The sequence below is a fragment of the Vicugna pacos genome, chromosome X, assembly GCF_048564905.1.
Source record: "Vicugna pacos chromosome X, VicPac4, whole genome shotgun sequence".
Classification (NCBI taxonomy): Eukaryota; Metazoa; Chordata; class Mammalia; order Artiodactyla; family Camelidae; genus Vicugna; species Vicugna pacos.
In genome coordinates, this window is record NC_133023.1 from 39637562 (window position 1) to 39658003 (window position 20442).

Genomic DNA, 20442 nt, shown 5'->3' on the forward strand with positions numbered 1-20442 from the left:
GCCCCTATCTTTTTAAATTTATTTATTTTATTTTAGATACTTCATCACTTTCCAGCATCATACAATGCTCCAGGGTCATCTTGTTTCCCTTCCCCGGCCTTAAAACCAGCCATTTCTCCAAGGATCTCTGGCTCCTTTTATTGGACCTTTCTTTTTTTTTTTTAATTGTTGTTGTTGGGGGAGAGGTAATTAGGCTTATTTATTTATTTGTAGAGGAGGTACTGGGGGATTGAACCCAGGACCTCATGCATGTGAAGCACGTGCTCTACCACTTGAGCTATACCCTCCCCCTTGGTTCCTTTTACTGGAGAATGGCATTTAGAAACCAAGATCCTGGGTACTAGACATACTTGTTGCTTCTGGAATAGCACAGTGCCTAGGCCTTTTCAATGGACAGACTGAAAAAGTGTCAGAGGAGTCCAAGGAGATATGACAACTCAACCCAATGTGGTAGGAAGCTTCTAAAGATGTCCCTCCACGGTCCCTGCCTAGTGATATTCATGGTCTTATGTAATCCTCTGCCTTGAGTAACTTGATTCTAACCAACAGAAAGCCTCAATGGTGAGGAGATGCCATCTCCATGATTAGATTACAAGAGATTATAACTTCTGTTTTGCTAGCAGACGCTCTCTATTGCTGCCTTTGAGGAAGCAAACTATGTGTGCTGTGAGCTGCCTCATGGAAGGAAAGGCACACATGGCCAGGACTGAAGGCACCTCCAGCTGACAGCCTGCAAGGAACTGGGGTCCTCAGTTCAACAGGCTGCAGAGAACTGAAGTCTGCCCCCAACCACGTGAGTGCAGAGCAGATTCTTCCCCAGTCCCACTTTCAGATGAGTCCTCAGCCCTGCCCAACACCTTCCGACTGCACCCTTGTGAGAGTCACTGGAGTAGGGGACCCAGCCAAGCCAGCCTGGATTCCTCACCCACAAAAACTGGGAGATAATGAGTGCATGATTTTGTTAGCCACTAAAATGGTGGTGATTTGTTACACAGAAAGAGATAACAAGTAGAATAGCCTTACTTGGATCCTAAAACAGAAAAAAATACATTCGTGGAAAAACCAGTAAAATTCAAATAAAGTCTCCAGTTCCTAGTACTGTGCCCATGTAATTTTTCTTCGCAATAATTCTTTAATAAATGTGCCATGGTTATTCAAGATGTTAACATTAGAGGGAGCTGGATAACAGGTATGAGAACTCTCTCTACTGTCCTTGCAACACTTATGTAAATCTAAAATTATTTCAGAATACAAACTTAAAAAAAAAACCACTTCTGAGTATTACATGTTATCTTTATAAAACAAAGAGAGTATAGGTGGGAGGGTATAGCTCAGTGGTAGAGTATATATGCTTAGCATCCACAAGGTCCTGGGTTCAATCCTCAGTACCCCTATTAAAAAAAAAAGATTAAAAAAACACCCAAAAATATAGCAAATTTGAGGAGGAAAAAAAAGGTATCAGGCAGCCACCAGTCTGGTGATACTCAGTAACCAGGCCCTTGGGTTCACGGTATGGTCAGCTAGAAAGAGGCAGCAAGTGTGGCGGTCACAGTCTGATGGGGGAGACACAGGAACAGACCTGATGCCTGTCCTGAGAGTCAGTCTGGTTGCAAATTCCAGGAATATTTTTTCCCCCAGCCTTCAAGAAGATACTTGTGTCTGTTCACCTCCATTTAAATTCCCCCCAAATGTCAACATCTGTTTAAAACTGAGTTGCTTGCTTGTTCCTCTACCTTTACAGTTTTTTTTTTCTCTTTGCCATTTCCACCATCTGGAGTACCTCTGCTGCCTGCCAGGAGACATCTTCATATACGTCCTTATCAGCTTCAAAAGGGAATTTACAAGAAAACTTTGGCCCCTCTGTCCTCAGTGACATTTTTCAAACCAAAGCCCTCACTTACCTAACTTTACCATTTAGCACTTCATCCATTTACCAGCTGTGTATCTTCAGATAGTTACTTACATTCCTTGGTTTCTTCAAACATGAAATGGGAATAAGAATCAGCGCTTTCTTGATGAATAGTCCCTAGAATAATAAATTGGGTAAAATGCTTACACTTCTGGCAGTTAGGAGGCTGCCTGGCAGATCACGACCGATTGCTTTTGTGTGCAGATGGTTTTCCTCCAGTCCCTCTATCTAAATTCTTTAATCCTCCCCTCCCAAATCTGCCAAGAATCTTTCTTCCTCCTAGCCTTCATGGGCCAGGCTCACACAGACAAAAGCAAGCACAGGAGACTCTTTGCCAAAGTTAAAAGCGCATCAAACACGCCTAGCATTTATTAATCACAAACCTACAGACCCTTCAGTACACCCTCCTTGGGGCTCGGCCCCAACAATCCAAAGCCAACAACCTTGGGTGTATGTGGTAGCAGGGATGGGGATGGGCAGGGAGTGTCTCTTGATAATTCTGAAAAGGGGAGGATTTCTCCAAATGGAAAACTGGGTGGAGGGCAGAGGTTGGAGGTGACCTAGCTTCTGAGTGGGTGGAGGTCAATAAAAAAAATCAGATAAACAAAAAAGGGGGTACATATGCTTTTGCAATCCTCCCTCCAAGCCTCTGCCTTGGTGGGATAGGCTTCCGCTTTTTCCTGGGCTGGGGAACTCCCTGGAAAGGACCCTTCCTTCATCCTGTTCCTCCGCATGTTGCAAGAGTACTAGGGTGCTGGTTCTGGGAACCTGGACTCCGTAGCCCCTAATCTCCATCACCTCCCCAGTCTACCCTCAGGGAAGGAGGCAGCACTCTGCCCAAGAGTGGGAGTCTAACTCTCACTCACTCCTGATCTAAGTCTGGAATGTCAACTCACAGGATCTCAAGATTTGCCCTCTTCTTAGAGGGCAAGGTTTCGGCTTAGAGCCCTCCTAGGTTAGGTCACATTGGTCCCAGGTTAAGGCGGGGGAGCTTAAGTACCACTCCTCCTTGCAGTGTGGAATGCTTAGATGGGATGTCGCTAAGAGACGAGGGCTGTGATCTCCACATAGTTGCCTTATCTCACTGACTCCTCCACACCTGAAATACCTGCGCTGGGCTGTGGGGAAGGGGCGGGACCTGACTCCTCCATTGCTAGGAGGCCAGGACTGAGTTCCCAGGTGAAGGGGCTCGCTCTCATCCTCACTTCTGTTTCTTGCCTGGGCAGGACAGGGTTCACGGGGGAAGGGGCAGGCTTAAACCCCCAAGGTGGGACCTCCATCATTTTGACTCCTCTTCCTTGCCAGGATGGACTAGACTGGTGGTTCCAAGAGAGGATGGAGCAGTATCCCGACACCGCTCATCCCAGGAAACCTGGCTAGGACAGTCCCTAGGGGCCAGGGGCCAACCTCGTCCTGTCTCCTTCCCTAATCTGGGCAAGGGCAGGTCCCACAGGGCAGGGGTGAGGCTGCGATCTCCAGGGAACAGACCCTGATGCCCCCCCCACCCCCGCCTTCTCTGTCTGAAATACTTGTGCTGGCCAGTCCTGTGGGGAAGGGGGCAGGGCCTCATCTGACTCCTCCTCTGTGCCTGGTTACAGGGGTGGGGCCTCATCGCGTCTCCTCTTCCCCCAGTACACCTGGGCTGGGCAGTCTCATGGGAGGGTGGGGGAAAAGGCGGGGCCTCATCCTGACATGTCCTCCTTTCCTGGGTGGGGAAGTCCCAGGGGAGGGGTGAGGCCTGATCAGGACTCCTCCTCCATGCTGAAGCTGCTGCGGCGACTGCTGGCCTTGGAGACTGCAGGGGATACTGAAGAAAGCAGGGGATCAGAGGCGGCCCGCAGTGGTGACAGGGCGCCCCCTGACAGTCCCCCCACCACCCCCTCCTCCTCCTCCATCAGAATGTCCTCCAGCCCCAGATGGAAGGGGTCCCCTAGATCTCCCAGGTGGTCGCTGGGAAAGTGCAGGTCCAGAAGGGCATCCGAGGGTGGCGCCGGGGGCTGCTGATGGGGAGTGCTCTGGGCAGGTCCCCCCCCTGCATGAAACGTTGCTGTGCCTGGCCTGCCCTCCTCTTCCACATCCAGTTGCTCTGGCTTGAGGCTGTCAGAGGCTGAAGTTGTGGCCAGCGATAGCAGCCCTGGGGTGGGAGGCACTGGCAGACCATGGATCTGGGCCTGCAGTTCCAGCTCCTGCAAAGAGGAGGGGGTACGTAACAAAAAAAAAAAAAAAAAGGCGGGGATACAGGTTCAGAGTCCCAAAGAGGCAGAGGATGTAACAGTTACAAGGACAGGCTGCCTGGGTTTGAATGCAGCCATTGCCACTCACTATTGGTGTAACTTTAGGCAAACTGCTTAACGTCTCTGAGCCTCAAGAGTCCCAATCTATAAAATGGGAAAAACAGTAGTCCCTGTCTCATCAGGTCATTGTGAGGATTAACTTAGTAAATGGAGATAAAGCTCTTGTCAACATGCATAGCATAAGATAAACACTATGTACATTAGCCAATATTCACTTTTGTTCTAGTTAATGTTAAGATTACTACTTATCATCATCAACATCATCATCATCATTCTGTGACGCAGGAAGCCCAAGGACCTCCCAAATATGCCAGGAGGGGAAATCCTGCCCTGTTCTTCCTCTGCCTCTTCCTCTAGGAAGCCCCTCCACCCCCACCCCCACCCCGGCCACCACCCCCTCCTTCCAGACCTGAATTCGGAGCTGCAGGCTGCGGTTGGCTTGCTCCAGGGATCGCTGCCGGCTCTCCAGGTCTTTGGAGCGCTGCTGCTCCTTCTGCAACTTGCGGATATAATCCACAGAAGCTTTCAGGATGGTGCCCTTGTTCCAGCGCATCTCCCTGGGGGCATGAGGGGGAGGAAAGAAGGGAGAGCTGCAATGTGGAGTCTCCTGGGAGCTGAAGGGGGAACCTGCGCCAGGTAGACGGAACGCCCCACCACATGCCTAGAACTTGAGGTGGGCGGACATTGAGGGTAGGGGATGCTCAGATGCAAATCACCTGCCTGGGACCTCCCAACCATAACCCATCACACCTCAAGCCCAGGAAGCCCTCTCTGACCTCATCCCTGATTGCTCTTACCTACACCCTTCTGATTCAGCTCACTGCAGCCACAATGGCTTCTCAATGCTCCTCGAACATGGGAGATCACTCCCACCTCAGGGCCTCCAGCCCAGCCTGCCCTCCACCTCGGACACTCTTACCCCAGACACCCAGATGGCCCCTGCCTCATCTCTTTAAAAATTTTTTTTAATTTAATTTTTTTGGTTTGGTTTTGTTTGTTTGTTTTGGGGACGTGGTAATTAGGTTTATTTATTTATCTAACGGAGGTGCTGGGGATTGAACCCAGGACCTTGTGCATCCTAAGCGCGCACTCTACCACTGAGCTATACCCTCCCCCTTCCTTAGGCTTTTTATTCAAGTGTTTCCTCAAGGCCTGCCCTGTCCCCACCCTCCTCACCCCAAATTATAACCTTCCCCAACATCTCATCTTCCTTCCATTCTTTAATTCTTCTCCACGACACTCCTCATTGCCGGATTTTACTTATTTATCTTGTTGGCTGTCTGTCTGCTCCCACTAAAACATCAGTCCCCTGAGGTCAGGGATTTTTGTGTGTTTTATTCCCTCTGGTATCCGCAGGGCCTAGCACGGTACCTGGCACAAAGCAGAAGGAGCTCAATATATTTCTTGAAGAAATAGAGGAAGTAGCAAATGAGTGGAAAACTAAGTGTCTATATCACACGGGGACCACACGAGGTACACGCACAATCATGTCATGCATGTATAATTTTGGATGAGGACACGGTGAGGGGCTGCCACCCTGCTCAGGGTAAGGAAAGCTGGGTGAGAAAGGGTCCAAGGAGCAGAACTGCCCGGGTGGGTCCCACGTAGGGTGGGCCCACCTGGGAACGACTTTAGGGGAGCGGGTCCCCCTCTCCACATTCCACTGGCCTGGGGCTCCCCGCCCAGACTCACGGGTCACTGGACTTGGGGATGAGGGTGCCCAACTCCTTGATCCTGTCGTTAATGTTGAATCGCCTGCGACGTTCAACTTTGAAAGCAGGGGAGAGAAAGAGAGAGGGGGAGAGAGTCGTCAGTAGGCCGAGGGAGGAAGTGGAGAAACTGGGGGGTGGGAGAGGGGAGGCTGCCGCAGGGAGAGGCCCCCAAGGAAGGCGGGGCACAGAGCAAGGCAGGGGCACGGGCTACCACACCACTCACTTAGGTTGTGATTGTCTTTCTTCTGCCGTTCCTTCAAAAGGGCCTTGGCCTCTGTCTCTGGAAGAGAGTAGGGGTGGGTCAAGGCCTCTGGGGCTGGGAAAGACGCCAGAGGGCAGCATGTGCAGCTGCTGGAAGAGGCTTTGGTGGGCACAGGCTGGGGAAGTGACTCTTAAAAGTGCCACTCTTTTTTTGAATTTTTTTTTAATGGAGGTACTGGGCATTGAACTCAGGACCTCGTGCATGCTAAGCATGTGCTCTACCACTGAGCTATACCTTTCCCCCTTATTTTTTTTTCTTTTTACGATTTTTAAAGAAGCGTGGAGATATAGGCCATTTGTTAAACCCAAGATGAGAGGAAGTGGAGTGAAAGCAGGGCTGTGGGCCACATGGACAAAGACGGCAAACAGCCCCCGTTTTTGTCTGTTTAAACCCTCTCCCCCTAGAATCAGGCCCAACCCTCCTCCCACCCCCACCTGGTAGATATGGGGCTCACCCTGGGGAATAGGACGAGCGCACGGGGCCAAGACCCTGGCCCTTACCAGAGATCTCCCGTTTGATATTGGGCAGCTCAGCTGGACAGGAGTTGCTGACGGTGATGGCTGGCGTGGCCACACCCTGACTACTGTACACATCAAGCAGATTCCCTGACACAGGCAGCTGAAGGCAGAAAAATGATGGTTGGGAAGAGACCCCAGGCTCGGCCTCTTCTCTGAACCAGGCTCCAGAACCTCCACACACCCCAGAGATGGGCCTCCTAATGTAAGGATTGTCTGGCTCAGCATGAGAGCCCTTCCTTCTCCATCAAGGGAATTTCACACAGCAACTCAACAGGGAAGACAGGGTCAAGGGGACGTACTGTGCTCTGCCGGGGGACTGGAGCCTGCCCCACCTATTCATCATGCCCCATAGCCCCTCAAATCCCCCAGTGACTTCTGAAGCCCATCTCCCAAACCCTAGGGCTGGCTCTGGAGAAAATGCTGGAAAACCACCCTTCTCTGGTCTTTGTCAGCTCTGATGCAACATTTCAGTCCATTAACCCCTCCTAGAATGATATTCAAATTCAGCATTCTTGGTACAGTCCAACCCCATCTTCTCAGACCTTGGGAAATTGTCATGGCAACATTCCACCCAAAATCTGGACTTCTGGAGAGTTCCAGCCCCATCTCCAGTCTTTTGCTGTGATTGCGTTGCCACCACCTTACATCCACAGTCTCTGGCTGCCACACACCAACATCCTGATTCTGATATCTTCTTGCACATTCTGATCTCTCTGATCTGTCTTGTCCAACTACTCAACAAGCACTGTTTTTATGTCAACCTAGTTTTTTTTTTCTCCTTCAAACTTTCCTGGATACACCCTAGGGCAACAAACGAATCCCTAAGTAATTAGTCTCACCTCTTGATGAGTTTTCATCTCTTGAAACCCCCACTAGCCTGCTGGATCCATCTAATATAAGGTCCCAATCTCTAGCTGTGTCCAAATCAACGAAAAGTTCTGATAAGTTGCTACCATTTTTACACAGGCTTCTGTCCTCTTGAGAACTTGGAAAGAAGTAAAACTACAACCACTCGGTATGTTCCAGAGCAAATTATGGAACTCTTGGAATGCTTGGAACCAGAATCCTATAATTTCTTGGTGCATCCCTTCCTCTAGAAAGTTTTATCCACTCTCTATGAAGACCCAGCCTCTTGGCATGTTGACTGTAAGAGACATGGTACATTCTAATCACTTCAAGGTCCAATCACATCAAATGTAGACACCTTTGGTATGTTTCTGTCACTTCATGGTTTGGGTATGTCCTCATGACCTGAATGTCCTGGTACATTCAAAATGCTGCGAGTAGCCCCCTCTTGGTCCCTCCCACAGTGAAACTTGAGTACTCTGGTATGCCCTAATATCTCCATGAAGTCCCCGCCCTATATGTATCAAAATCTACAAGTCCACCTCTCCCTGCAGTTCAATACAAGGCCCCAGGGCACTGGTATGCCCCATCCCATCATACAGCTTCCGTCTCTTAGTACAGTCCAAGGTGAGAATGTCCTATATACACACTCAGCCCAGGTGTATATGATATTTCTCAATGACAGAGGGATGTGCTAATTTTTAGAGCAGTTTCCCATCTCAGGACCTTACCGTGCTGGGGAGCTGCAGCCCTGTGGTGCCTCCAGGCAGATAGCTGAGCATCTCATCGTAACTGGATTCCAGGCTGATGATCTCATCAATGACATCATCAATCTGGGAGAAGAAATATGGAAGGGGGTTATAAGAATCTGGAGTGGAGGTGGAGCATGGGAGGGTCATCTGCAGCCACTCACCTCCTTCTCTGAGCTAGACCCGATGGTGAGCAGCGCCATGGGGCTGTTGGGAGCACTGCCTGTGGGGCCAGTAGCGTGGGCAGTCTCAGGGGCAGGGAGTGGCTGGGCACTAGCAGCCCCTGGTGGTGGGGTGAGGGCCTGGGAAGCCAGCTTGGGCCCAAGTGTGGTGGACAGGTACTGTTTCACCTGCTGCCGGCGTGCCTGCTGCAGATGGTAGCGCGTTGGGTTCTCCAGATGGGTCTGCACCTGTGGAAAAGGGGGAGGCGAGATGGGAGGCAACAAGTTGGAACAGGACTCAGAGGGGTGACTCTGAGCTCCAGTCTGCCCCTCAGAAGTCATCTGTTCCTAGGCTGAGGATGGCAAACCAGGCCCAGAATCTGGGAACCCTCTCCCACTCCCCAAACTGGTAAGTCTTCCCCAGGACCCAAATTCCCCTTTTCAGAAATCCTTCACAGCCCCCCAGATCCAACCGTGGCTTGCAGAATCCCTCACAGTTTCTGGAGCACCCTGTCACAGTCCCCAAGACTCTCCCCTCCCCACCGCCCCAGTCTCTGATACCACCTAAGAGACCTGGGAATTACACATGACTTCCCAAGACACTCCAATGGCCAAAGAATTTCTAATGCATCACCAGACATGAAGCTCTTCCTACAAAGCCACTTCACGATTCTAGGGCCAACCCAGGGCACACATGAACCGCCATGGTCCACCAAGACTTCCTGTGGTCCCCAAGAGCCCCTCACAACTCCACAAGAATGCCTTAGAAACCCTAACCATAATGGGACACTAGCTTAGTCTTTTTTTAGCAGTACCTGGGACCTTCCTTAGAGTCCCCAGGACCTTGCCCAAAAGGCACCAGGACCAATCCTCAGTCACCAGGAGCCCCTCCCAGGGCCTCTGGATGTCACCTTACCTTGAGCACCTCCCTGGGCACCTGAGCAGGGGGAGGACGACCCAATGTGTGGCCCCCAGCGGAGACGCCGACCACAGAGATGGCAGGAGAGGCAGGTGCAGGAGTAGGGAAGGGAGAGGCTGCAGCCTGTTCCCGACGCTCACGCCTCTCCTGCTCCTGGGCCTGGGCCCGCATTAGCTGCTGCCGCAGCAAGACCCGTGATGAAGAAGATGACGACATGGCAGGGGTCCTGGAGCCCCCTGCAGAAGATGATGCAGAGAGTGTAGCTGGGGTGGCTGGTGTGGCCTGCAGTGATATTGGGAGGCTGTGGAATGGGAAATACGGGGCCATAGGTAAGCTAAAAGTCTCGGCCCAGGCCTAAGGAGTCATAGTGCGATGGAGTCGACATAGGAACCTGGCCTGTTCTCCGGTTGTCTGCCTTCAGAGGCCACAACATGGAGGAGAGATACAGGAACTAGCCCCGATCGCAACCCTCGGGGTCACAGTCTGGTGGGAGAATTTGGGCCCTCCATCCTTATGGGGAAGGCTGGATTCGAGCCTGTACATATATTAAGCCAAAGTGCCATTGCTCGGCTCTGGGAGAAAGGGTTCACCCCATTTAAAGGACAGCAGAAGAAAGCCAAATTAAGGTTGTGGCACTAGACATGGACACAGAAAGCTCTTCAGCTCAATTTGGGGCTGGAGATGCTCCCTGAGCTCCTAGGGGTGGACAGGCTATATGAGCAACTGCAGGCCCTTCTTCCTCCCCTGCCTGGGCCTCTGGTCCCAGGAGCTAGTCAGTCTTAAAAATCTCAGAGATTTCACAATCCTCTCTTCCTGCCCCTCTTCCAGGTCCCCTCCCCTCTCTTAGAGCCCAGGCCCATGACTCAGCACATTTAGACTTCTAAGCTGGGGAAAAAAAAGAAGAGACCAGCAGGGGTTCTTCAAGGGCTTGGGTGGGTGAATTTGTTGAGTAGGGGGTGAGGGTGACCAGGGGTTGTGGGAATGGCTCCGCCCACTTGGGGCTGGGCTTGAGCAGGCCACGCCCTGTGTCTGGACTCTCCAGACAAGCTGCAATTTTTGTCCATGAATGGGTGTGCAGGTGGGGTGGGAGGAAGCTGGGGAGATCTTGTCTGAGATACTAGAATCCTAGCTTGGCCACCTGCTTTCCACATGCTCTTACTAGCCCCTAATTTTACTATCTGGCAAATTCAGGCTGGTGAGAGAATGGGTTGGGCTGGCACTGGGGGCCGCTGCCGAACCAGAGAGGATGGAGGGGCCTGGCAAATTGGGAGGGAAGTCAGATAGAGGAGACATACCTTGAGCGTAGTGATAGGGGTTGACTTTTGAGCTCGTAGAAACTGTCAGGATCAAGGACGTTTTCTAATTCGATGTCAGCAACAATCCCGGATTCCGGAAGCAAGGAGTTCAGGCTGAGGGTGGGGGGGGGTAGGGGTAATGGTCAGTAATTGTATGGAGATGTCATTCCCCAGATAGAAAGAGAGAGGACAGAAGAGAAGAACACACGAGGAGGGAGAACAGAGTGTATCCCTCACATTCGGCCACTCTTCTGAAACCACCACTACAAATTCCCATGTCTTCTCCCCTCCCCACTCTCTTTTGCTCTGTGTTACCCATAGTTTCTTAAGATTCAAAATAATAAGAGTGCCTGGATCCCAGCTCCTTGCTCTAACAATCATGCGTAACAACCTGGGTTTCAGGAAAATAGAAACGAGGAATTTAGGAATGACAATTCACTTTGCAGGATTCCTGACTTTGCATTCAGAGTTCTCCCAGCCCCCACACCCCCCTACTGTTTTCCTGGCTGCAGACTGTGAGCCCACGTTGGTCTACACAGTAGGGGCATCCCTCAGCAGAACAGTCCATTGTAACACAAACTGAATGCATCACAAAGAGAACTGGGGTCGCTGATTCACTTTACAGAAGGATCCACGACTTCGCAAAGGAGTTCCCCCAACCCCGCCCCAGCCCCAGCCAGAGTTCATGGGATGCCAACACACATCCAAAACCAAAATGGAAATAACAAAGGCACCCCTCGGTCCAACAATCTGGATTTACAAGAGGGAGAATTTGGGTGGATGATCCGCTTTATATGAACATTCTTTTCTTGGCCGGAGGAGCCAGACCAGCGCTCTCCTGTTTTTTTGGATAGATCAAAAAACAAACACATCTCAAATATCAATACCCTCTGACACACAAAATAAGAAGTCATACACACCCTTTCCTTTCAGCCATTCCCACTACTGTGATGATCTAGGTTGTTATAAAGGCATTAGAAAACGGTAAATTGGTATACAGAAAGGCACTTGCTCAACCCTCCACATTGGGTGTGAGACCTTAGTGTGCAAGGGACATTAACATGTAGACAGACGGATATGCATCCTTGAATTTGTCAAAGATTTAGAATCTTGAGATTGTGGTTGACTTCACTTGACAAGAATTCTCTCCCCTCCCCAAGGATCTGTCTTCCTTCCTTTCCTCACCCACAGATGGGGCCCTAAAACCACCCAGGAAGTCAGGAAGAGGAAGCTCGGGGAGCCGCTGAGCTCAGCACAATCCCAGGCAGAAAGTAGGCAAAACCCCCTCCAATGCTCACACATCCTTTGCACAGAAGTTGGAAGAGGTGGGCACAGGGGTGGTCAGGGTGGGGACAGAGAGGGCTGAGGCTTCCAAGCCCGCTGATGGAAGTGAGGCTGAGATCAGAGAGGACCCACCCAGGCAGGGATGGTGCAATTGGTGCTCATTCCAGCTCTAGGGTCAGATTCAAGATTGTCTTCAGGGCCTAAGAGACAGACGGGAAGGATGAGATAAAAAAAAATTGTGTCTGTCTGTGTGTATGTAGGGGGTGAAAAGGGCCGGCTGAGAAGCTCAGGCAGGTGGCAGCAGGAACAAGACCCTCCTCTGGGTTTCCAAATAAGGTCTGAGGCCTTCTCTGAGCTAAGAAGTGGCACCATCTCCATTGCCTGTATGCCTCACTGTCTCCCATTCAAGCCCCTATGGGGGTGTGGGAAGAGAGCTTTTCCACTATCCCTGGGATCTGACCCAGCTTGGATGGGTGGACAGGGATGAAGGGATTATTCTGGTCAAGTCTTGATAAATGTTGCTTTCAATGTTCACTCCCACACACTCACAAGGCTAGTCCTCCACAGCATTTCTGAGATACCCCCAAATCTCTCCAGAGTCATGTTATCTCCAAACAGCCTCCAGCAACCAGCCACTGGGAGTTACCAAGCTCCTAAGACAGCATCTCTGTCCTCCAGAACCCCTTCTCTGAGAGAAAGAGTCCCTTAAAATCAGTGCCTCACCTAGAGTGCCCCCTCAAATTCATTCCCCTCATGCCTGACTCAAAGGACCGCAAATTCAACCTCTAATTAGTCTCAGTCCCCGAAGTTCAACTACCCTAGACCAGTTCCTGGACAGAACAGAATCAGGCCCTCTAGACCCAGTCGAGGGTCCCCCAAATCTGAACCAGGCCTCCCTTAGTGCACTTCCACGACTCCTTTAAGCCTCAGTCCAAGCAGGCCACCGCCGATTTCCTTAGATGCCCCCCCAAGTCGGGCGCCCCGACGTCCTCCAAGCCTAGGCCAAGGGCCTCCAATCACGGCCCTGGGCCCCCGCTGCCCCCAGACCAGGCCTCCGGGAACCCCAGTCAGCACTACCGGCCCCAGGCGGCCCCGCACCTGAGCAGCTGGGCCGAGTCGGCCGACCTGCGCTCCTCCAACAGCACGAACACGGCTCGAGGGCCCTCTGCGCTGGCCTCTACGCCGTCCCGAGCTGGCTCGGCCGCATGAGACATGACGCCCGGCCCCGGGCAAGCCCTGCCAGGCCGGTCGGGCCTTGGCCCGGTCCCCCTAACAAAATAAGAGTCCCCCTCCCCCTGCTCGCCACCACCTCCTCCGCTAAGCCATGGAGCGAGCTCTGCGCGGGCGGGCGGCGTCGGGGAGATGGGATGGGCCGTGAGTCATCCCCCGCCCTGAACGGACCAACACCACCCCCCTTAACCTAACCCCGGACGACCGCCCTCCTCGACACCCTCCCCCGTCCTCTTCCCCCTCCTCCCTGGGCTGGGGAAACTCCACAGGAAGTGACCGCACCGAGGATAGACAGCTCGCACGGCCACGCCCTCTGGGTGAGGCGGCCAATCGTTGAGGGGTGGTTCAAGAGCCCGCCCCAAGCTACGCCTCCGAAGTCGAGAAAAAACTAGATTTGGCGGGCCCTTATTCCGAGAAGGGGGCACCTAGGCCACGCCCTCAGAGACAGAGCAAATCAGCGAGAGGTAATTTGGTTGAGCCACGCCTCCCCCTCAAATTATCCCTCCGCCAGCTACTAAGCCGTTCCTTGCGTCCTCTGCGCCTGCGTACCAATGGCTAGTCGGCGGGCAGAGGGTCTCCAGGCTACGCTTCTATCTGCGGAACCGCGCCCTCTCTCGGCCAATATTTGTTATACCCGCGCCCTAGACCTCACTCCAAACTTGATCTGGCGGTGACTCCTCAGCCAAACCCATAGCCTTGAGGCCTAGGAAGCTAGATTCCCTGGAGGTGCGCACCAGAAACCCCGCCCTCTCGGTACCTACAGTCCAGCCGCCCAGCTGGTCTTCCTGGAAGCGCTCCGCCTACTCTATGTCATTTAGACCGGTTGTTGTACTAGTTCGTTGTGCTACACGGTTGGTGCTTAGTAAATCTTTGACAGATGGATGAATGAGTGGAAGGACGGAAATTAGATATGGTCCCTTCGATGGATGATTTCTGGAATCATAAAGACCCCGGTTTGGATATGGGCTGGGGACTTCCCTTCTCCAAGCCTCTGCTTTCCTGTACTGTCAAATGGGGGTTATTAATACCATTGTGGCCAGGTTGTTATGAGAATTACGGGTAATTTATGAATAGTGCTAGTAGGTTGTTTGGCATACAAGAAGATCTCCCCAAATTAATTGGTTCACTGATTCAACACTTATTGAGCTCCTCTGTGTGCTAGATACATGCAAGCCATCTCGCACACAGCAGAGGGTCCCACCCATACCTTCAGGTGCACAGTCAGCTCACAAAACACCCGGACCAACAACCTTCCCTGTATCCCTCCCAACATCCCAAGACCATGCCCATGAGTTGGACCATCAGAAACTCACATCAGTTGGACCATCATGAGCTCTCATTTGCTTTACCCCCTTTGTATTGGCACCCTTATTTCCCAGGTTGGCTTGGTGAACACACACAAACCCATACACTCACACACAAACATTATCCACATAATAAGGATGACAATTCTTTCCCGAATTAATCTTTAAAAAATCAATACATTGCCAAAAAAGTTCTAAAATGGAACTTGTAGACCTGATGCTAAAATTCCTATGGTATCTTAAATATGCAAGAATATCTAATTTTATGGGGGGAGGGATAAATTAGGAGTTTGGGATTAACATATACAGACTACTATTTATAAAATAGATCAACAACAAAGACCTACTGTTTAGCCCAGGGAACAATATTCAATATCTTATAATAACCTATAACAAAAAAGAAAATGAAAAAGAATATATATATGTATAACTGAATCACTTTGCTGTGCACCTGAAACTAATACATTGTAAATCAGCTATACTTCAATAAAAAAAGAATATCTAAGGGGGAGGGGATACCTCAAGTAGTAGAGTGCATGCTTAGCATGGCCCAGGTCCTGGGTTCTATCCCCAGTACCTCCTCTCAGAATAAATAAATCTAATTACCTCCCCTCACCCCCACCAAAATAAAATAATTAAATAATACAGCAACAAATAAATAAAATATTTTTTAAAAAGAATATCTAATTTTATAAAAGAAGAAGAAAGAGGAGGGCATCATCTTACCATATTTAAAATATATGACAGAGCTCTAGTAATTAAAACATTGTGATACGGAAGTGGGAATAGAAAACTAAATCAGTGGTACAGAAAAAAAAATCCAAAAATCGACCTAGGTATTTGTGGGAATTAGTAAGTGACAAAAGTGATATTTCAAGTCACTGGAAGAGAAATGGGTATTTACTAAAATGGTTTGGGGAGAAATGACTGTCTTTTCAGGGGAGAGATTAGGTTCCTAATTTACTCAATTCAGAAAAATTAATTCCTGGTTGGCTAAAGACCTAAACAACAACAACAACAAAACCTATAAAAAACATCAGAACAAAATATTTTTGGAGAATATTTTTAAGTCTTTGGCAAAAAGAAGGCGTTCCTAAACCGGATACAAAAAGTAAAAGATATAAAGAAAAGTAACAACAAGCAACATTTATTGGTCATTCTTGGCACTCTATCTGTATTAATTCATTTTAATCCTCACAACAGACCTCCGAGAAGGCTTCCATTTATTATCCCAACCTACAAATTAGGAAACCAAGGTACAGCAAAGTTAAGTCACTTGCCCTAGGTCACCCCAATTTATAAAACCTAGGATTGGAACCCAGGAACTGTTTACTACCACACTCCACTATCTCTCCAGTTTGACTACATCGAAATATAAAACTATAATCTGATTAAAGATGCTACAAACAAAGTTAAAAGACTTGCAGCAGACTTGGAGAAAAAATTTATAACATCAGACCCACAGCTTCGTTATCCTGTTGCACACCCCAGTTCTGCACACACCAGCCTCATACACATCCCATATATCACCATGACAAGTGTTTCCTCATCACACACCCTGCACAATAAGCCCATCCTCAATCTCTCTCTCTCTCTCTCTCTCTCTCTCTCTCTCTCTCTCTCTCTCTCTCTTAATCTCTTGCTCACAACTTCACAACTCTTTCAACGCTGCTCTCTCTCTCTTTCTGGCAGCTGGGGTTTCATTGCAACACAACTGTAGGGTGGGGTGAACAGGAGATATGTAGGGAGAAGAGAGGGCAGTTAGTTGGTGAAGGTGGGGATGTTTATGGAGAGATGTGAGTGGTGATCGATGATGGCTTGGGATGAGATTGGGGTCTATTACAGGACAGTTTGCACACAACTAAAGGATCTTGTGAAGGGCTTCAGGAGGAGTGGGGCTGCTAGAGGACTGTTTAAGAGTGTAGGTGAACACAATATTGTAAATCAACGATACTTCAATTTTAAAAAAAGTGCAAGTGGGAGCTATTGGAGGGTAAATTGGGAATATAGTTGGGGAATGGAAGATAATTTGGGATGCAGTTGGTGGGACTATGGGAAGTGTTTAGAGATAGAGTTTTATCTTCTGTAAGATAGTTCAAGGAGTTGTTAATAGAGTTGTTAACTGTTATGGGATGGTGTGGTAGGCTGACTAATGCCCCCCTCAAAGATGTCCATGTCCTAATCCCTGGAACCTGTAAATGTTACCTTATATGGCAAAAAAAATTGCAGGTATGATTAAATTAAGAATTTTGGGATTATCTGAATGGAACCTAATTGTAATCACAAGCATCCTTATAAGAGGAAAGCAGAGCTAGATTTGACAAACAGAAAAGGAGAAGGCAATGTGACCACAGAGGCAGAGATTGTAGTGATATAGCCACAAGCCAAGGAATGCTGGCAGTCACCATAAGCTGGAAGAGGCAACAGATTCTCCCCTAGAGTCTCTGGGGAGAGTACCGCCCTGCTCGACACCTTGATTTTGCCCAGTGAAACTGGTTTTGGACTTCTGACCCCCAGAACTGTGAAAGAATAGATTTTCTTATATTTTTAAGCCATGAAATTTGTGGTAATTAGTTACAGCAGCCACAGGAAACTAATATAGATGTTGGTACCTGTGTCTCATTCTGCTTGGGCTGCCATAACAGAATACCATAGACTGGGTGCATTAAACAACAGAAATTAATTTTTTCACAGTTCTGGAGGCTAGAAGTCCAAGATCAAGGTGCCATCTGGGTTGGTTTCTGATGAGAGCTGTCTTCCTGACATGCAGATGACTGCTCTTTTGCTGTGTCTTCATGGGGCCTTTGCTTCATGCGTGTGCTCTCCTGATGCCTTTTGGATCAGGGCCCCACCCTTCTGACCTCCTCTAACCTTAACTATCTCATTAAAGGCCCTATTTCCAAATACAGTCATATTGGGGGCTAAGGCTACAACATATCAATTGGTGGGGGGGGGGGAGGTGGACACAACTAAGTCCATAACATGTTGTAACAAATACCTTAAAAAATGAGGGGGAGGGTATAGCTCAGTAGTAGAGTGCATGCTTAGCATTCATGAGGTCATGGTTTCGATCTCCAGCACCTCTGTTATATAAAAATAAAAATAATAATAATAATAAATAAATAAACCTGATTACCACCCCTCAATGAAGTGGTTTTGGAATTGGATAGTGGGTAGAGGCTGGAAGAATTCTGAGGCACATGATAGAAGAAGCCCATATTGCCTTGAACAGACTGTTGGTAGCAATATAAGTATTAAAAGCACTGCTGGTCGGGGTGGATGTAGCTCAGTGGGAGAGTGCGCGCTTAGCATGTACGAGGTCCTGGGTTCAATCCCCAGTACCTCCATCAAAATAAATAATTAAACCTAATTACCTCCCCCTTAAAAATTAAAAATAATTAAAAAAATAAATAAAGCACTGCTGGTGAAGGCTCAGAAGGAAGTGACAACATCCGAGAAAAAGCATACAGTGTCTTAGAGAATAATACATGTATCATCATAAGCATAATGTCGGTAGAAATATTCATGATAAAGGTGCTGCTGGTGAGGGCTCAGGAGGAAATAAGGAACATGTTATTGGAAACTAGAGAAAAGAAGATCCTCCTTATATAAAGGCAGAAAACTGAGCTGAATTATGTCCTACAGTTGTGCGGAAAGCAGGGCTGGTAAGTGATGGACTTAGATATTTAGATGAGATTTCCAAAGAAAGTGTTGAAGGTACCACCTGGTTTCTTCTTGCTGCTTATGGTAAAATGTGAAAGGAAAGAAATCAATTAAGGGAAGAATCATTAAGCAAAATGGATCCAGAATTTGATGATTCGGAAAATTCTCAGACTGTCCAGATTGCAAAAGACACAAAATTTTGGAGATTTATTGTCAGGAAAGTATGGTCTGGATAGAAAGCCAAGGGTGTGGCTGGACAGCCTTGGCTAGTACTAAGGAGATTCTGTGTGACTCATGGATCCTACCAACCATCTCAGCAGGAGTCAGGAATGGAGATGGGATTGCCCACGAAAAGATTTGAGGAGGACTCTCTTGTCTAATGATGTGAACCCCTGTGACTTTCATGAGTGACCCAAAAGAGTTTTCAGAATGTTATATGGCCTGAAACACTGCATGATGGGCTTGAAGGAAACAGAGACAGGGTGAAACATAGGAAGGATGTTGGACTCCCAAAGTTTTACTGGAAGGATGCAGTCTAAAACTACTCAGCAGCAAATATGTGCTACCCTTCAAGGGAAATGAAGAATGACTCCGTGGGCACAGCTGTGAGCCCAGAGGTAGAGCCTCAAGCTACAGAGGATTATTCCCAGGCCTTAAAACTGAATGAAACTTGCCCTGCTGGATTTCACAATTACTTGGGACCAGTGACATCTTTTTGTCCTTCCATTTTATCCCTTTTGGAATAGGAAACTCTGTAATTCTTATCCTATGTCTGTCCCATCATTATGGGTTTTTTTTTTTTAGAATTTTTGTTGGGGAGATAATTAGGTTCATTTATTTTTATAATGGAGGTATTGGGGGTTGAACCCAGGACCTTGTGCATACCAAGCATGCACTCTACCGCTTGAGCTATACCCTCCCCCACGTACCACCATTGTGTTCTGTGAACAGATCCTACTTATTTTCTAGTTTAACTGGTCCAGAGATGAAGAGGAATTTGGCCTCAGGATAGATCATCCCCCGAGTCTCATATCTGATTTAGATGGTTTAGATGATGAGATTTGAAACGTTTGAGCTGATGATATTAAAGTCAGATTTTTGAACTTGAGTTGATGCTGTAAGGGATTGGAATTACAGGAGTGTTGGGATGAGGTGCATGTGTTTTTCACATAGAATGGATGTGTATCTTTGGGCACCAAAAGGTATACTGTTGTAGGCTGAATGATGCCCCCACCAAAGATATGCACACCCTAATTCCTGGAACCTTTGAATGTACCTTAGATGGAACAAAAAAGAAAAGAAAAAAGAGGACTTTGTGGTTTGCAGATGTGATTAAGGTAAGCACTTTGAGATGGGGAGATTATCCTAGATTATCCAGGGGACTCTAATTGTAACCACTGTCCTCATAAGAGGAAGGTGGAGGCAGATTTGACAGAAAAGAAGGCAATATGACCATCAAGCAGAGATTGTACTGATGTGGCCACAAGCCAAGGAATGCTGACAGCCACTAAAAGAGGAATAGGCAGCAAACTGATTCTCCCCTAGAGCCTCTGGAGGGAGCATGACCCTGCTGGCAACTTGATTTTGGTCTTCTGGACCCCAGAACTGAGAAAATAAATTTCTTATGTTATAAGCCACTGAACTTGTGGTAATTCATCACAGTAGCCACAGGAACCTAATACAGATGGCTTGGGGGTAGATTTGGGGGTGGTTGAAGGGATTTAGGGGTATGTTTGGGGATTATTGAGGGCAGTTTGAGAGTGTAATTAGGGGCATTGAAAAGTGGGTACAGTTGGAGTCATCAAAGGGAAAACTGAGATGGGGTTGGGGGCTCACTGGAGGGTGATTTGGAGGTGTAGTTGGAAGTTCTTGGAGGGTGGTTTGGGTGGTATGGTTGGAGAAAATTGGAAGATGTTTTGTGGGTGCAGTTGCACATACAGTCATCTCTCAGTATCTGTGGGGAGATTGGTTCTAGGACACCCCTGCAAAGATACCAAAATCCACAGATGCTCAAGTCCCTTATATAAAATGGCATAGTACAATTGGCCTTTGTATCCCCTGATGTGGGACCCTTGGATATGGAGGGCCGACTGTAATTTAAGATAAGGTTGGGTATAGCTGTCATTGAAGAGTGGTTTGGAGGTATAGTTTGGGGCTGCAGCTATGGGACCAAGGGAAGGTAGTAAAAGGGTATTTAGAAGCAGAGTTGGGGGCTCTTGAAAAGGAAATTTTGGGGGTGAGGTTTGTAATTGTTAGAGAGTAGTTTCGGGTTAGAGTTGGGCATCATCCCTGCCCC

At 48.6% G+C, this 20442-nt stretch overlaps 1 protein-coding gene and 2 non-coding genes across 4 annotated transcripts; all 3 read right to left on the minus strand.

Moving 5' to 3' along the window:
* Positions 1 to 213: 213 nt before the first annotated feature.
* Positions 214 to 288, minus strand: TRNAV-CAC (transfer RNA valine (anticodon CAC)). The gene has a single exon. It is a non-coding gene; the product is annotated as a tRNA-Val (tRNA).
* Positions 289 to 2239: 1951 nt separating this feature from the next.
* TFE3 (transcription factor binding to IGHM enhancer 3) lies at positions 2240 to 13407 on the minus strand. 2 transcript variants are annotated; one of them, XM_006213468.3, is made up of 10 exons: positions 13048 to 13407; positions 10666 to 10779; positions 9368 to 9606; positions 8455 to 8700; positions 8273 to 8374; positions 6678 to 6795; positions 6139 to 6195; positions 5896 to 5971; positions 4613 to 4760; positions 2240 to 4095 (listed from the first exon to the last, which is right to left on the minus strand). In XM_006213468.3, exons 3-10 carry the CDS (start codon positions 9584 to 9586, stop codon positions 3652 to 3654), a joined length of 1410 nt encoding a protein of 469 aa, XP_006213530.1. In that variant the 5' UTR covers positions 9587 to 9606; positions 10666 to 10779; positions 13048 to 13407; the 3' UTR covers positions 2240 to 3651. The 2 variants fall into 2 exon arrangements, with proteins under 2 accessions (XP_006213530.1, XP_006213529.1); XM_006213467.3 differs by having other exon boundaries at positions 9368 to 9671; positions 13048 to 13406.
* On the minus strand, positions 5244 to 5316 carry TRNAP-AGG (transfer RNA proline (anticodon AGG)). Its single transcript has one exon. It is a non-coding gene; the product is annotated as a tRNA-Pro (tRNA).
* Positions 13408 to 20442: the final 7035 nt, after the last annotated feature.

What these genes read in the sequence shown, in the direction of transcription:
- TFE3 (XM_006213467.3), bottom strand. Translation starts at nt 13,163, where the DNA reads ATGTCTCATGCGGCCGAGCCAGCTCGGGACGGCGTAGAGGCCAGCGCA. An exon ending in TGCCCAGGGAGGTGCTCAAG is followed by an intron (nt 8,701 to 9,367) that starts GTAAGGTGACAT and finishes CCTTTTCCACAG; the next exon opens with GTGCAGACCCATCTGGAGAA. An exon ending in GGTCTAGCTCAGAGAAGGAG is followed by an intron (nt 8,375 to 8,454) that starts GTGAGTGGCTGC and finishes TTCTTCTCCCAG; the next exon opens with ATTGATGATGTCATTGATGA.